A 17,453-nucleotide genomic window follows, 5' to 3' on the forward strand; every position below is an offset into this window, starting at 1 on the left:
TTCTCGATATCAACGCGGAACATCCATGCATCCATCGATTTTCCTTCGCTTATCCGAAGTCGGGTCGCAGGGGTAGCAGCCTAAGCAGAGAAGCTCAGACTTCCCTCTCCCCAGATACTTCATCCAGCTCTTCCCGGGGGATCCCGAGGCGTTCCCAGGCCAGCCGTGAGACAGTCTTCCCAACGTGTCCTGGGTCTTCACCGTGGCCTCCTATCGGTCGGATGTGCCCTTAACACCTCCCTAGGGAGGCGTTTGGGTAGCATCCTGACCAGATGCCCGAACCACCTCATCTGGCTCCTCTCGATGTGGAGGAGCAGCGGCTTTACTTTGAGCTCCTCCCGGATGACAGAACTTTTTACCCCATCTCTAAGGGAGAGCCCCGCCACCTCGCGGAGGAAACTCATTTCGGCCGCTTGTACCCGTGATCTTGTCCTTTCGGTCATAACCCAAAGCTCATGACCATAGGTGAGGACGGGAACGACCGGTAAATTGAGAGCTTTGCCTTCCGGCTCAGCTCCTTCTTAACCACAACGCGGAACAACGATATTAAAATTGAATAAAACTATGGCAGTGGTTTATATTTCAAGATCGCTGATTCGATCATTTTATTCTCAATTAAAAAGGGATTCAGCGTCATACAGGTCATTCAATCATCGCGCGGAAGCTCAGCTCAGCGTCCAGGCCAGCTTAGACTGAGTCCACTTCTCATTCACTTCCAGAGACGCTCTGCGTCAGTGGACGGACAAAGTTGAGCATTTAGCCAAATATTGTCTAGTTTGGCTGCAGTGGAACAACTCACTCTAGGCTCAGACATTGAAGTCAATGGATGCTAGGCTTCAACACAGTTTAATGCACTGTGATGAGAATGAATGAGAAGAAAGTCGCGTCAGCTGTCATGAAAGTAGCTGATTCTGAACAAATGTTGAATATATTCTGGCACACATTTAATCAATGAAATGTAAACACAAAAGTACATATTTGACCACTTTTATGTTTACATTTTAGGGGAAGCTCAGCTTCCCTTGGTGTCTTCCAGCAATTGCCTCTGGTGCAAGCAAACCACAGGACAAAAGTAAGGATATGGCTCTTATCTTTTTATAATTTTTGCAATACTGACTAAACATTGTTGGTCAGAGAGTGAAAAGGGGACAGACTCTGACCTGAGTGCAATGGTGTAGTGGTAAATGGCTTCTTGGTAACGACTGTTGTCCTTCAGGAAGTTAGCGTAGTTATAATGAACTTTGGCATTGTGAGGAAGAGTGCGGATGCCAGAACTGAAACAAGAAAGATGAAAAAACAATTACAAAATGGTACAAAAAAAGTTTCTTTAACTTTTTATTCAACTTTATTAGCCAAGTTTGTGACACTAAAGTCACAGTAGAGCACAAACATAGCCATAAAAGAAACATTGCAAGGTTAGATTTAAAACCTGTTTTCTTGTAAACGACTTGTTTAGAAGATGCACAGCCTACCTCCACCCTCTCCCACATTGGATGAACATGGCATTTAAAATTACTTTTGGTATTAGTTGGTTCCAACAGCAATGACACGCCTCTTATCTTTTTAATAACCATAATGTTCTCGCAAGAAAGGAAGCTAACAATCTAAATAGTAGAAAAGAGTTGTGTTTGCTCGCTGAGGATGTCACGTCACGCACTCAACCCTGATGAAGAGTGCTAATAGCAGCAGAGTCCAAAGTGCAGCCCAGGGGCCCTTGTGGCATGTTTTTTTTTTTTATTAGACCACGACATATAATAACAAGAACATGCTGAAATGTACATATGAATACAAACTAATAATAAAACAACAATGAAAACACTTTATCTTCAGGTTCTGGTACTGTTTTTAGCCTTTTTTACGATAATTAAAACAGTAATCCAAAGTGCCCCCCCACCTCTGATTTTTGTCCCAGTCCACCATAGCTTACAAGTAAAAAATAATGTTAAACTATTGTCTCCTCTCATGGGCGTATTATCACACCCCTAATTACGATGATTTGTGGTTACAAAATAAGGCTAGGATCCCTTAGCCTGACAAAACCAGAAAAAGTATGCATTGATCGGAAAAGTATCCCTTTTATGGGCCCCTGTCCCATCAGACAATTTGTCTCAGGCAGTCCATACCCTACAAGCTTAACAATATTTGTCATTGCTTCTCCAAATAGTCTGATGCTGGACTTTGAAATATATCAGGGGAAGGATATGTTTCAGGAAATTGGCTGAAACTGGCTGGTACTCAGACAGCGACTTCACATCATGGATAAACCGCCGGCCAAGGGGCCTTCTAGAAACAAAAAACGTGTCCCAAGCCATGTCAGTTGCCTAATGACAAAGACAAACAACTAAAAAAAGAAGGGAGGGAGCGTCATTGATTGTAGTCAAGAGAAGACCCTAGTTGGCGATCACAAAGAGGTATAACAACAAGCCAGTGATGATGGCTCCTACTGCATATAAGAAATATCCGAAAGATGTCTGCACCAGATGGTCGAAGAAAGACAAACTCTAGGTCTAGGGGATAAGCCAATGATACAATGTGTAGGGTGGACCTCTGATCCCATGATTAGTGCATACTTTTAACTGACTAACAAAGAACGGTTCCTTGACTTCAAACCGCATTTGAGAACCTGACAACATTGGCAACTCAGTTGATGACAGTGAGTAGAGTAAAGAAGACCCACCCATTAAAAAGCAAATTCTACAACCGGAAGCATCATTAAGAAAATAGGGAGCCAGGCACATTCCAGAGATTGTAGACTACAGCCATGCAGAGAGATACCAAAATCAAGCTTGTAACAGAAAAACATACATGCGACGCATCAGTTGCAAGATGTTCCTTTGCATTAGAAAAAAGAGAAACTGCTTCCCGGACTCCAACAGCTAAGGATTTACTCTCCAGTGGACATGGCTGCAAAATGCAAAATGGAAATTGAAAATGAAAAGACAAGACTTATACACACCAACCTGAAGAGAGCCTCCCGGGAGATCCAGACTTGGTTCTGCTGAAAAGTCTTCCAGGAGAAGAGCAGGAGCAGCAGCAGCATTGAGGCGCTAACGAAAGCTGTGCCCCAACGACCTACCAATGAACTAAGACGACTGAGGCCATGAACCACCAGGATACAGTAACCCATACTGTAGGTGGATAATCAAAGGAGGAAATGTATGGCAGAAGAGGAGAAAAGTGTCAGTGAATTCATAGAATCATTCTGTTATGTAATTTCTATTAAATGTTTCTGTTCATCTTTAAGGTCATACTTTTTGCTCAAGACTCTTCAACTGACAATTTCAACATGGTTTAACCTACTTTTATTATTAAAGGATTCCAAGAACTTTATTGCCATACCAGCACACGACACACAAAATGTCAAAAAATGTAGTACCCAAAGTCCCAGACTTAGCCCAATAAGTAACACCAGAATGATAGCATGGCCAGAGTGACAATTCTTAAAGGTCTGCTATCAAGTGACTGCTGTAGTAGTTAGCACTTTACTTAACCCTTGTCCACCCCTAAGGCCCAAAACGGGCATTACGTGTTTTCTTTATGTGATATGATTTTTCAGTTTGAAGGTTAGCGGTCTGAAAATTTGCCAGGAAATTCTCACCTGGGCATGTAAAGAACTCTCTCGGCCACAACAAATCCCACTCTGAAGAAAAGGTTAGTCGCAGGAATGAAAGGAAACACCAAAAACAATATCCCCACCAACACCTCTTTGCTCTTTTGTCTCTGGAAAATGTGGCGAGAGAGAATATAGAGGTGAGAAACAACAGGGAAAAATTCAGATGAAAAATAAACATAGAAAATCCAGATACAATTTTATTAAATTAGTACGATTTGCTGTCCACCAAATTGTGTTTTAATTAGCTATGCTAGGATGGTCAGTTCGATATGGTTTGTATTGACTAAACAAATATAATAGTAAGTAGTGAGACACAAGTCAGTGAGCGTTAAATTCCTTGAAGGGAGTTTTTCCGTGTTTCCATCGATAGAAGTTATTTCTTGTGTCTGCTTTACTTGGTTTTAATGTACTGTTTGAGGAACGTTTTTCTAGACCTGCTAAATGGCTAAAGCTGTGAAATATTTTCAGCTGTTGATTGGCACAATAAAACTGACTTGACCTGTTCATGCACAAACATGCCCACAACTAACAAAACATACGTTTAAATTAAAAAAAAAAATGTTTTAAAGTGCATTTACCTGCAGTGACCTGATACAGTTCAGGCAGAGGGCAACCATCACCACAGCCAGTAGAACAGAGGCCACGTTGCGAATGTCACACAGCGATTCAACAAGAGGGATGCTACCCACTTGCCAATCATAGCACAGCACAATGGGAGCCAGCAATAGCCAGGTGTTGAAGTACAACAGGTAAGAGTATGTCAGAATTCTGAGGAGAAATTTACATAGAAAACAAGGGAATTGTTAAGCAAAAATATAACAAAAGGCAAGAAGATAAGAAAATAACATTATACAGGAACAGACACACTCAATGCTAACTGGGCATCAGCATTGTTATCCATCCAGCCGTATATTTTCTTCCGCTTAACCGAAGTCGGGTTGCGGGGGCAGCAGCCTAAGCAGAGAAGCCCAGACTTCCCTCTCCCCAGCCACTTCGTCCAGCTCCTCCCGGGGGATCCCGAGGCGTTCCCAGGCCAGCTGGTCTTACCAACGTGTCCTGGGTCTTACCCGTGGCCTCCTACAGGGCGGCATTGTTATCATTTCCTTCAGTAGTAATGTGATGTTTAGTCATGCTAAAATAAACACACCGTCTCTACATGCCTACTAGTTATGAACACAGTGATAATTTACATTTACTGATCACACTTATTGATTAAGGTTTAAATATCCAACTGATATACTGTATGGTCTTCATTGCATTCTTTCATGCAACGTTTACACGTGCACCTCACACAAACAATGTACATCTAAATTATTTTGCATTACAAAAAAATACATGCAACCATGCACACGCGGTTGTACAGTTAGGGTATGCATTGCATGCATGTGCACACTGCACATGTTGCAAATGTGTTCTTTTTGCGTATGAGACAACGGAGGTCATGTTGTAACATCATGTGCTGCAGCCATCAGACTGTGTTCTCGTCAAGTGCTGTGAGATCCACGCGTCCATCCCGAGGTCCATGGACGGAACAGTGATAGATTAATTGGTCTGCAGTTTGAGGTTCTGGTGCGCAGACATGTTGGTGTTTTGGCAAGGCCCCATCGAAACATATTGCTGTTAAACTAGCCCACCCCAGTACGGAGGCTGTTAAGCTTCATCCAGTCCTTCCAAGGAAGTTCAGAGCTAGGTGGGGCTTAGGTGTTTGGGAGGACCGTGAACTGACTTGGTCTTGTAGTTTCTTCCCAGCCGCTACTCCACGCTCCTAAGATGTTAAAATTAGAGTAGTGAAGGGACTCTTGGCCCTGAGGAGTTGTGACTCGGCAACTAGCTGGTTTAGGGGGTGTCTTTCATTCATTGCAGCTTGCTGGGTAAGGCGGTAGGCCAGGTTTTCTCTGCGCAGACTGGCAGTAAGGGTAATTTAAGGCTATTTCACTGATGTGCGTCCCATATAAGATCCTCGAATGGCTCCTTCTGGCCAGACTCGACCCTGTGGTTGACTCCCAGCTGCCTGAAAAACAAGCTGGCTTTCGACGCGGACATTGCACCACCTATCATTGAGGACAGCATTGAGAAGGGGAACAATCCTGGAGTGATCCTGGTTGACCTCACTCCAGCCTACGACACCGTCTGACATCATAGCCTGGCATTAAAGTCCAACATTAAAGCTGCTACAGAAGATCCCTGCCCAAAAAATGGTAAGTTTCTTGACAAACAGATTGGCAAATTGGACCTTTGTGCTGAAGACCAGCGACGGACAATGTAGCCGTCCTCGACGTCTAAGAAATGGCGTGCCACAGGTAACATGCCTCTCGCCTGTGCTATTTAACGTCTACATTAGTGACATCCCTAAAACCGAGTTCCACCAGTTTGCTTATGCGGAGGACCGTGCATTGCTCTCTACTCACACAAAAGCTGTCAAAAAGTGGAGGAAACACTCCTGGCCCTATTGGAGGAATACCTATGAATGTAGAGACTCAATCTGTGTCTGGCCAAGACCACGGTCACCATCTTTCCATTTGAACAACAGGGAAACTGGTAGACAACTATTCGTTACCCCTTGATGTGACCCTACTTCCACATAATCCATCCCCCACATACCTAGAAGGAGTGAAGCTCGACCGACAGCTTACATACAAACATCACATAGATGCTCTACGTGCCAAACTCTCGCGAAACAACTTGTTGGGAAGCTTAGTCGGATCGTCCTAGGGTACTAGCACTCCAACACTCCAAACAAGTACCCGTGCACTTGTGTACAGCACCGTCAAATGTGCAACACCAGTGTAGTGCCGCAGTGTACATGCCACTAAAGTTGACGTCAGTCTCAATGATATCACAAAGGCAATCACCGAATGTCTGCGCCCCACTGACCTTGTGAATGTGTTTTTCTCACCACACCTAGTGTGTGTGTGTGTGTGTGTGTGTGTGTGTGTGAGACAATCATTGGTACTTTTAACTTTTTTTTTTGCGCGTTTGCCTTTGTCGGACACTGTACGGTTAACTGTCGCTACCATCATCAAGGATTAAGATGTATCATTGACCATGTGTAAGGATCCGCATGTATGAAATCAACACCAATAATTGTGGTCTCACATCCCCTTCTAAGCCAATCTCACTCTCTTTTGCAACTCTCCGCCCATCACTTACTCACTCACTCAGTCATTGAAACTAGGCAGCATAGTAGTTTCTCTCTCTATTGCCTTCACACGCTTTCATTTATATGATGGCTGAAATAAGAGTAAATAACTTATTTGGGGAATTGGCTCCGATGAGTCAGACTGCATTCAGGTTCATGCAAATGAGATACATTTCAAAGATTTACATTTTGTATGACACCTTGAGCTGAACTTGTCTGTCAAAGGCCAAGCAAGTTCAGAGGTTAAAGGGCATGGTCTTTAAAAAATACTTTTTTGCTTGACTTGAATGACGCCAAGACACTGGGTTTGAAGACATCCATAAAAGTTTTAGTTATCCGAGTCCACCCTCGTTTGACAGTCGCCATGCTTACTCACTGAACTCATTCAAACTTTAGAGAGTTGTGAAAATCCATCCCCCTAAGCTACACAATGAGCTGAAACTGGTAAAAGTTGAACAACAACTCAACTTAATACGGCAAACACACAACTTAGATAGTACACATAACATCAGTAATACAAAGTGCTTTGTCAGATAATATTATTATAACAACAGACCATTTGTGTGAACAAAGTATAATGAGTAAGGAAGACAATGTTCACTGCAATTACATGTGGAGCTATACAATAATCAGTGTAACTGCAGTGTGCATTAACAAGTGTGTAATACCGCTGAGTGGGTATGTGCATGTATTGCTGACCTGGTTAGCAAGTGAGGAGCAACGGAGGCAGGATTGTCCTGTTCAGAGAAAAAAGGCATGGAACCTCCCATTAACCACAGACGGACTGATATAACAGCCACCACCTGAAAGAGGATAACAAACATTTGTGCAGTCTGGAAGAATGATACGCCTGTGAATGAAAGAGATTAAAAATAAAAACCTTTTAGCTCACTAACCAGTAGCTTGTCATTTCTAGCAAACGATTTATAGAACAAGGAAGCGTGTTTCACATTTGGTTGATGGATACAATATTAAGTACCAATGGTGTCTAATGTGCTTCACAACAGTAGTTTTTTTAATTTTAGTTTAAACACTGCAAAAGCTCAAAGTCTTAAAAATATTATTTGTCTTATTTCTACCTTATTTAAACCTCTGAACAACATGTTATTTAGTTTAAATAAAAAATTAAAAAAAGACACCAATAAGTCATATTAATTGAATTGTCTTAATTTCTCTATTTTCTATTAGAATTATAATTGATCTTTAACCAAGCAAAAATATGTTGTATCCCAATACTTGATTAATCAAATTCATTTTCAGTAGAATACTCGATTCATTCATGATGGTGGTAAGCTACATTTGTAACCACAGCTGCCCTGAGGTAGACTGAAACATGGCGGACAATTTGCGCCTATGGTCTCTCCGACCACTACTAAACATTCATTCACATTCATAGAGCAGTGTGAGCAGCACTGGGAAGAAGGTGGGTGAAGTGTCTTGCCACAATGGCCATGACTAGGATGGTGAAAGTTGGATTCGAACCAGAAACCCACAAGTTGCTGGACATCCGCTCTACCATCTGAGCCAGGGGCGTCACTAGGTTTGAAAAACAGGGGGGGCTTAGCCCCCAGGAGGTTCCTGTGATGCGAACAAAAAATGTTTGCACTTGCAAGATCTTTTTGCTCACAACTTTTTGGGCACTGTATTAGAATTAGACAACACTGAATACATCTAAATGGTTGAAAGTGTAAATGTAAGAAATATTTAGTCATCTTTAGTAAGCATGAGATGGCCCAAACACATAAGGACAGTGTTGTTATAAGGAAAAGCTAGCAGGCAACTTGCAAAAAGGGGAATGTTGCAGTGTAAACGAACTTGCACAGCCCTACAGAGTTGACCTCAAAACACAAGAGGTTCTGGTGAAAAGAAGGTTTGTTGCCTGGAAAACAGGGGCTGGATGTCCACTCAAAGATATGTTGTCTATGCACAACGTCGTTGATTCAGAATGTTTGCCCTGGCAACATTTTTTTGCTTTCAACTTGTTGTTACTGCTCTAGAATTACACAGCAAATACTGAAAAAATCGAAATGGTTGAAAAGCAATATTGTTAATTTCCTGTTACTACTGTAAGGGTAATTTAAGGCATTTAGACCATAGGTGTCATATTCAAAGCCCACAGGCCACACCTGGCCAGTAGGGACCTGCCATTTATGGTGAAAACGATTAAAGTGATGATAAAAAAAACAACAACATTTAATCCCTCCTTTTAGACTATGAGTCTTTCACTGAATCCAGTCTTCAGAGCCCCCCAAACACTACTCTAAAATAACACTAAGGCTATTAAACATCAGTTAAGTTTAAATAGCACACCTATACTACAAAGCTGTAATAGTGTGATTTGCTTACCATACAGGTATGAAAGTTATTTTTCTACATTGACTACTTGTTAGCTGACTTTTTATGTATTTATTTATTTATGACTTTGAATGCAAACAAAGAAAAACAGATGTGTTCATGTCTTACATAGAGATTGTGAATAATAGACATCACATCTCTGTCTAATTTTTGCGTATTTCCATTACGACAGATATGATACTATGATCAGAATGCAGAAGCATTCCCACTGGGATGTCAATCTGCGGAAATAGTCGAAGGTAGTTTGGAGCAGAATATTCAAGATGGCAGACTGAATTTGTGGCATTTTGTGATGTTTAAACTGTGTTTTTACATACTTTGCGGATTGTAAACACAATTGGATATGGTTTAATGGATACAATGAAACACAATTAAGCATATAAAGTCAACTTGTTTTTACACTCTACTGGTACTTCAGGAAATTTTAAGGGGGCTTCAGCCCCCCCTAAAATAGGCCTAACGACGCCAATGATCTGAGCTGTGCCGCATCAGAAAAACAAACTAAAATATTCCATAGCTGCAGCCCCAAACTACTATAATGAATAATTATTTTTAATATCTATTATCAGTCTATTACCTAATTCTGTTCCCCACCAATAGTTTGTGCCAGCCTTTCGTTAGCCCCCATCAAACCCCAATTCTATGGTGCAGGAAAGCGGTAACAATGGGTTATACTTGTAACAGACCAATCTATATTGCTTTTACATTGTATAATACAGTGAGATTATATAAAATAAGTTCAAAAACAATAAATGTATACTCACATAACTAGAAACAACACAGGCTCTTTTGATAAAGGGAGTCCATTTATGGAAAAGCTGTTTGAAGGTGGATCCAGACAGGTGACTATGGAACAGAGAGAAAGATTGAGGCTCAAGATAAAATACTACAGGCCTGATCTACTAAGATCCAAATAACACACACTAAAGTGCGTGCGCAAACTATAAAATTGTGTTTACTAATAATGGCCGTGTTGCATGTAATCTACTAAGACTATGTGTAAAACTAATAGCAAGTACAAAAGTGATGCAGACAGCTCTATTTAAATAAAGTTTCTGTGTGTACTATGCAGTTTTTTTCGGCGGTAACAAGTAGTCTAACGTGTTATTTTTTATATTCAGTAACTCAGTTACCGTTACTACATGATGCGTTACTGCGTTATTTTACGTTATATTTTATGTAGTATCGGCTAGAAACAGAAGATCTGAGTGTGTTTTATTGGAGAGCTGCAGTGTCGTCCTTCTGAATCTTCCTGTGTCACAAGGGAGAGAAGAGGCGCGCTGTGTGTGTGTGTGTGTGTGTGTGTGTATGTGTGTGGGGGGCGGGGGCTGTCTATGTTTACTAACAAGACATCATCACGGAGCTGAAGTCGAGTTTCTTAAGATGGAGATATTATCACTACTTTTCTTTTGTCGAGCACAAAGAAAAGAACATTTTAGTTAAATGTAAGTTGTGTCTTGGATCAAAGATCCTATCAACTGCCCAAAACAGCAATTCAAATCTGCTGAAACACCTACAAAAGCAACATGCTTCGACAAAGCTAGTAAAGAGAGGCACAGACTCCGATGCCACTTCACCTCCACCTCCACCTAAGGATTTTGACAGAGGGACTGCTAGCCAAGACAACATTGATAGAGCCATTGCAGCGTATGTGGTAAAAGACATGCAGGCTATTTCTACAGTGGAGTCACCCGATTTCAGGCAGCTAATTAGCATGAGACCGGCGTCAAACAGCAAATGGCACGGAAAACATTTTCCACGTACCTGGACAGTGAGTATATAAAAATGGAAAGCAAGCTAAAGAAGACACTCCAAACTCTGCCTCTGCTCATCATTCAGCACTGAAGGTACACACACTCTGTCAATTCTCTTATATACTGTTGCTCTTTCATTCTAGACTTCTAGAGTGTTTGATTATCACATCACCCTAAATGTATAGACTATAAAGTTCACAAACATAAAGAGGGATCCTAATGGGCCAGGCCAATCTTTCCTTTTCTCTAAACTAAAACTGGGGAAATGCGTAGAGTGTTCTGGGCTTCAGTATAGTGTTGATCTCCTGAAGACATGATTTTATTTCCGAATTCCTTGAGAGAAAAAAATGCCTAGTTAGGCTTTGTGTATGTCATGTGTGCCTTCCTTGGGTGAAGCCAGGTTTACAGCTATGTTGTTATTATGCTGTTTGTTACTTACTGTATGTATGTTATGTTGCAGCTATTTAAAATAGTTTTGTCAATTTGTTCTGCCATGAAATAAATTGGCCCTTTGAAACATATCTTTGTCTTTGTGTGTTGTATGTAGACAACATTGCTTAGCAGAGTTCAGTGATGCAAATGCTTGTGAAGTTGATCAACAGATTGTATTATTCTCCAGTGCAATAACAGTACTGAAATGAAGGCTAAAAGGGAATTAATAGGAGCCTTAAAAAAAAAGAAGTAACTAAAAAGTTACTTTTCACAGTAACGCATTACTTTTTGGTGTAAGTAACTGAGTTACTTTTGAAATAAAGTAACTAGTAACTAACTAGTTACTGGTTTTCAGTAAGTAACCCAACACTGGTACTATGTGGATTTCACCATGGAGACACTCATTTAATGCACATTCATGTTAACATGTGTGGCGTTTTGCTATGTTTTTTTTATTTTTTAAACATGCAGCAGACCATTATGTACCACTTTTTTGGGGGCATTTTAGAGGCGTGTGGTAAATAGAATAATTATATATGCATTTTCTTCTTCCAGTATTGTGGCCATTCTAATGATCAGCATATATTCAAGAAGACAGACACTAAATAGATTATGCTCCTTATTTTGCTCACTTAAAGGGGAATTGCACTTTTTGGGGGAATTTTGCCTATCATTTACATCCCTTTGTAAGACAAAACCACAGATGTTTTTCTTTTTTATTGCATTGTAAATAAACATAAAAAAAGGCAAGCATACAGCGGCACATTAATTTCATAGACACATCACAATGTTTGCTTTTTCCTTCAACAACAACACTGACTACCGTACTACTCATGCAGACTTCATGAGAGACAAAAAAGATAACAAAATAATCACTTATAATATAAAACAATGTCTGCTGTCACTGGGATGATGACTGATGGAATGTTCATATCTTCCTGTTTAGATGACGAATAATAATAATAATCCCCTCGCAAAAAGTAAGGAAAAAAAAAAGGTGGATGCAAATGAGCGTCTTTCTTTCCATCTCCCGGTCAAAGTTGGATGTTACAGTTGACTAACTTCCTAGTTTATGGCAACAACAACCTTCTACTATCCAAGTGAGAGGCATGATTTATAATCTAGAATTAACTTTCAACAGCTCAGAGGCGAGAGAGCAGCTCCCCAGTTTAAGTGAATATAGCAGCATAAGCTAATTACCTCTCTTTGATCAATGCAATCAATCACGAAATGTAAATTAAGTATTGTTGGCAGATTTGGATGGTTATTTAGATGGCTTTGTGGGCAAAATGGAAGAGCTCTCATTGACTCCATTGTTAGCTGATTTATTTCCAGTTTAGAATGCATAAAAACATATATGTTCTTGTCTTACATAGGCAACATTCCAAAAAAGTGCAACTCAATCCTCTGCGCACCAGTTTAGTAGATCATCTTTGCATGTGCTATCAAGTTTGCATGTGCTTCATACACGCAAACCTTTAGCAGATCAGGCCCTACAAGTATGAGGTATTAAAATTAAATAGAAATCCAACCATTTGTGTTAAATCACGTACCTTCGTCAAGTAAATAAAGTTGATTTGATTTGATTTGATTAAATTAAGAAAATAAATAACCATACTACTAAATCAAAAAGTAATGGCTTTGTGCTTACCCAAAGGGCTTGTCGCACAGCACTATGGCATCATAAAATATGCACACACCAAATACAGTGATGCCCGTCTCCTTCACCAGCATGGCACAAGTACCGAGCAGTAAACTTGTGAGCAGAGACCCCGCTGAGACTGTTGAGGGCACAGAGTCCTCAGAGGCAGTCACATCAACACTCCTGGTAGAAAAAAAGCATAAATGAACCTCACAAACATTATATGGCACTGTCATTAGTCTGAATATGAAATAGACACTGATAATGTTCAATGTAAGTACTGTATATAGTGAAATCTATTAAACTTAATACATAAAACGTAAAAAGGCGTGAAGTCCATTGACCTTTTATAGTAAAGGAAAGTCATCAAGAACAGCAGACAGGCCAAGACGTCAGCCCGGCCCACAATTCCAGAGACCTGCAAAACAAGAATTTAATAACTTTCGTGTGATGCACACATTAAAAATAACAAAATTGCATATTTTTATTTGTATCCCTTAATGATTGAACCTTTGCTGGAAAAGTGAAAATTGTTGGCTATATTCTAGAAGAATAAGTTCCTAAATTAAATATAACTTGTTTCCAGTGTGATCACGTCTTAGTGTGACCGCTTGTTGCTAAGCAGAACCCAAGGGGCACAGTAATTGATGCCCCAAAGCCCAGTGAAAAAAACACATCATAAAAGGGAAAGTGCACTTTTTGGGGAATTTTGCCTATCCTTCACAATCATTATGAAAAACATGACGACGGATGTTAATTTTTTTTTTTTATGCATTCTAACTCGTAAATAAGCGTAAATAAAAGTCCGCTTACAGCGTAGCCAATGGAAGATCCTCTATTCCGCCAATACTCCATTTACATTTCCTGGCTTGAATACTAACCAAGTATTAGTGATATTGTTATTATAAACGCTAACGCAGACAAACTATTTATAGCGACGCCGTGATCACACGTTTGCATGCAAATGTTGACATGATCAACTGATCAGCTTCTTCCTCGTTTCCTTGCTCGTCAAACATTATTGTAGATCATATATCATCCCTCTCAACTGGATAATAGAAGGACTAAGACGCATTCCAATAATTTGGTACACTTTACCGGGTCTAAATTGTCCGTCAATGGCGAGAACAACACAGAAAGACGCTTGATTCCACCCCCCTTTTCTTCGCGACGTTTATGAGTCATTCTTCATATAAATGGTAATATATAAACATCCTAGCAGTGGGCATCCTAATGGCAGCAGACATTGTACAGTAAGTGTTTTTTATTATGCTTATTGACTCTCATAAAGTCTGCAGTGAGCAGTAATAAGTTATGTTAAAAAAGATGCGTTTTTGAAATTAATGGGCCGCATATGCGTAAAATGAGCTAAATACGTATATATTAAATGTTATAAATGTGCCCGTTGCTACATTACATATATACTTACATCATGTATATAAAACTTTACTGGAGGTTTTTTTAAAGGGCTTCATAGGCAGAATAGAGCGAATCCTATAGGCCCCATTGTAAGCTGACTTTTGATCGCCTTTATTTAAAGTTTAGAATGCATAAAAAAAATACATTCATCGTCATGACTTTCATAATGATTGTGAACGATTCCAAAAAAACATGCAGTTCCCCTACAAGTCTCTCCAATGCACCTTTTAAGGTAAATGTGTTGGTCACCTTTGTCTAGTTTGATCGTATCTCTTCTGTTGAATTCAAGAAGTTCAATAACTGCTGAATTGTTCACACCAGTGAGAATTACAACTATTGTCCAGATGGTCTTAAGCAGGGTTCTTGTTACGAGTAGTTGGTGTATATTTTATAAAGAAGTATATATTTATTATCCACAGTCATTATTGTCCAAATAGCTGTCAGCATAAGCAGCAGAATAATTGATCAAATATAATTGTCAGTGAAATGTGAGAGGTGTACTTGGAGAGAGGTTTCTTTATATTGTTGCTCACATTTCTCTCCTTGTAATTACAGAAGGCAATGACTATGCGTGTGAAGAACTCACAGCCTCGGTGTGGACAGGGTGCACAGCAAACAGGACAGATGTGATGAAAGCCAGGTGAGATTCTTTAAACGCACACTGTTCACACGTGTGCATGAGGAGGCAGGTGACAGCACAGTGCAAACACACGTTGACAATGTGGAAGTACAGAGGCGTCATCCCACCCAGCAGGATGTTCAACCTAAGACAGGACGGAAAAGATACAGTAAAACCTAATATTATCACAAATGTTTGTGCATTTGCATGATTTTGATGTGTTCACAAATGGATATATACTTACTACAGGCATGAATGTCATATGGATGAGGCTTTCAGTAATTTGTTTGGAAAAAGAGAGGAAAATCTGAATATGTTTACTATCTTGGGGTCAAAATTCTTTAAAATCTGTCCAGAACTTTTTAAATTATGTTGCTAACAAACACACAAACAAACCCAGGCAAAAACAAAACCTATTTGGCAGAGGTAAGAAAGTCTGCATTCTGCAAAGCGCTCCATTTTCGTATCAAGCGTTTCCAAGGCGACACAGCCAGCCACAGAGCACGTAGGAAAATCACCTAAAAAACCTGTACATCACGGAAAATACAAGTAAACTGAAAAACTACCTAATGAATCCTCAACCCATCCATCCATCCATTTCCACCACTTGTGTCTCTCAATGTCGGTGGGGGGCTGAAGCCAGCTGCACTCATGCGGAAGGCAGGATACACCCTGGACAAGTCGCCACTTTATAAACTGTCTCCCAAAAAAAGATATTTGAAGCCAAACTTCCATTTGTGAGGTATTTACATTATGGAAAGTTGAATTATTAGTTAACTTTTCTGAGCATATTCCAAACTGGTATAAACAGGTCCACTGTCGCGGACACGGCTTCTCAGAAAGTACAAGTTGAAAGTTACTAAAGTGAACATTATTGTTTTACACTGGATGTTTGAATTGTCACATTAAAGATACTGAACTGTAAGTTTATTTTAATATTTGCTCAAAGCAGTGGATGTTCCTGCACAATTTTTGCATTTAAAAAACCTGTTTGTAGTAGGATCAGAACATTTTAGCATTGTTTTTGTGTTCAATTTCAGGAAGTGTATTTTACAGACTATAACAAGAATAGGACATACAGTATACCACAATAATATTGTACCGTGGCCTTAATACCTTGATAATATTGAACTGTGAGATGTTGATACCGTTACATCCCTACTGTATTAGAATTGATAATATTGACATCTGTATTGATCACCACTACTTTACGTTGAAGCTTTAGCAGTTAACTACTTGTGTCGTCCTGCTCGGTGTGTTTGTCTGTAGCATGCTTAGCCATTCCTCTTCCTCTAATCCTCCAGTGATAATGCTATTTGGAAGAAACTTAGTTTATTTTTCGCCACGGTGGTGAGGATTAGTAGTATTTTGTTAGGCCTTGTTCACACTGCAGGTCAATTCCGACTTTTTTGCCCATACGTGACCCGTATCTGATTTTTTATTGTCAATGTGAACAGTCCAATTCCAATTTTTTTAAATCCGAACCCAGGCCTCTTTCGATTGTGGATATAAATCAGATATGTTTACGATGTGACTGTAGTCTGAAAGATTGAGTCGCGTTTATCCAATAAATACGTCATCAAAAAGCAATAAGTGTCATAATTATTTGCCAAATTATATAAATAGTTGCAAAATAAATAGTTGACAAATGAGCAGAAAACAGGGGGAAACAATATTTTAGGAACTCAGGTCAATGTCCCATCACTGACACTCCACTCATTATGCATGCAGGTCACAATAGCCATCAGATTTTTTTTGTAATGCGAACGACTACATAAAAAAATCGGATTTGACAAAAAAATCAGAATTGGACATCCTACCCTGCAGTGTAAATGTAGCTTTAGAAGTGTCTTGGCACTGTGAATAGACAGACGTGTTCTTTGCAGCTTCTGGCAAGACACACACCCTCCTGAAATTCATTCAACTCCTGCATGTGTGTACCAAGCAAATAGAAATATGTGATTGTGTCTGGCTGAGCCTGCATCCATTTGAAGGAATATTTTACATGAGTTACAATCCTTAGCCACGTAAACACTGGGACAAAGCTGCAGAAAAGATCGGCTCAGGTCGGCAGCATCAGCCAATCATTTAAAAAAGGCAAATATCGGCCCCTGATCTGATGCCATGATCGAAATTTTAATATCTCTAGCCTTAAGTTTTAAATGCATTTTAACTGAATGAGTGCCTATCCAGTCTTCATTGGCTTCCAGTTAAATTCCGCATTGAGTTTAAGATTTTAGCACAGACATTCCGTGCGTTGCATGGTGGGGCCGTTCAGTACATCCCTGATTTGCTATGCTCTTACTCCTCAGGGCGCAGACTCCGGTTTTCAGGCCAGGGTCTTCTAAAGATCCCAAAAACTTGTTTTAAAACCCATGGGGACCTGGCATTCCAGGCTACAGCTCCCAGACTCTGGAACAATTTTCACCAGTCCCTCCGTGATCTTGACTGTGTTGAAACTTTTAAGAAACATTTGAAAA

At 40.0% G+C, this 17,453-nt stretch overlaps 1 protein-coding gene across 1 annotated transcript in view; it reads right to left on the reverse strand.

Moving 5' to 3' along the window:
* tmtc1 (transmembrane O-mannosyltransferase targeting cadherins 1) overlaps positions 1-17,453 on the reverse strand; it is a 34,613-nt gene that overhangs the window by 15,956 nt on the left and 1,204 nt on the right. The window contains exons 2-10 of the mRNA XM_061960630.1: positions 14,941-15,118; positions 13,280-13,353; positions 12,945-13,118; positions 9,872-9,953; positions 7,452-7,555; positions 4,192-4,381; positions 3,599-3,720; positions 2,961-3,128; positions 1,161-1,274 (exon numbers count right to left, since the gene is read on the reverse strand). Coding sequence (XP_061816614.1) covers positions 1,161-1,274; positions 2,961-3,128; positions 3,599-3,720; positions 4,192-4,381; positions 7,452-7,555; positions 9,872-9,953; positions 12,945-13,118; positions 13,280-13,353; positions 14,941-15,118 — 1,206 coding nt within the window. The remainder of the gene's footprint in view (positions 1-1,160; positions 1,275-2,960; positions 3,129-3,598; positions 3,721-4,191; positions 4,382-7,451; positions 7,556-9,871; positions 9,954-12,944; positions 13,119-13,279; positions 13,354-14,940; positions 15,119-17,453) is intronic.

This window comes from Nerophis lumbriciformis, linkage group LG05 (assembly GCF_033978685.3).
Source record: "Nerophis lumbriciformis linkage group LG05, RoL_Nlum_v2.1, whole genome shotgun sequence".
In the NCBI taxonomy this organism is placed as follows: domain Eukaryota; kingdom Metazoa; phylum Chordata; class Actinopteri; order Syngnathiformes; family Syngnathidae; genus Nerophis; species Nerophis lumbriciformis.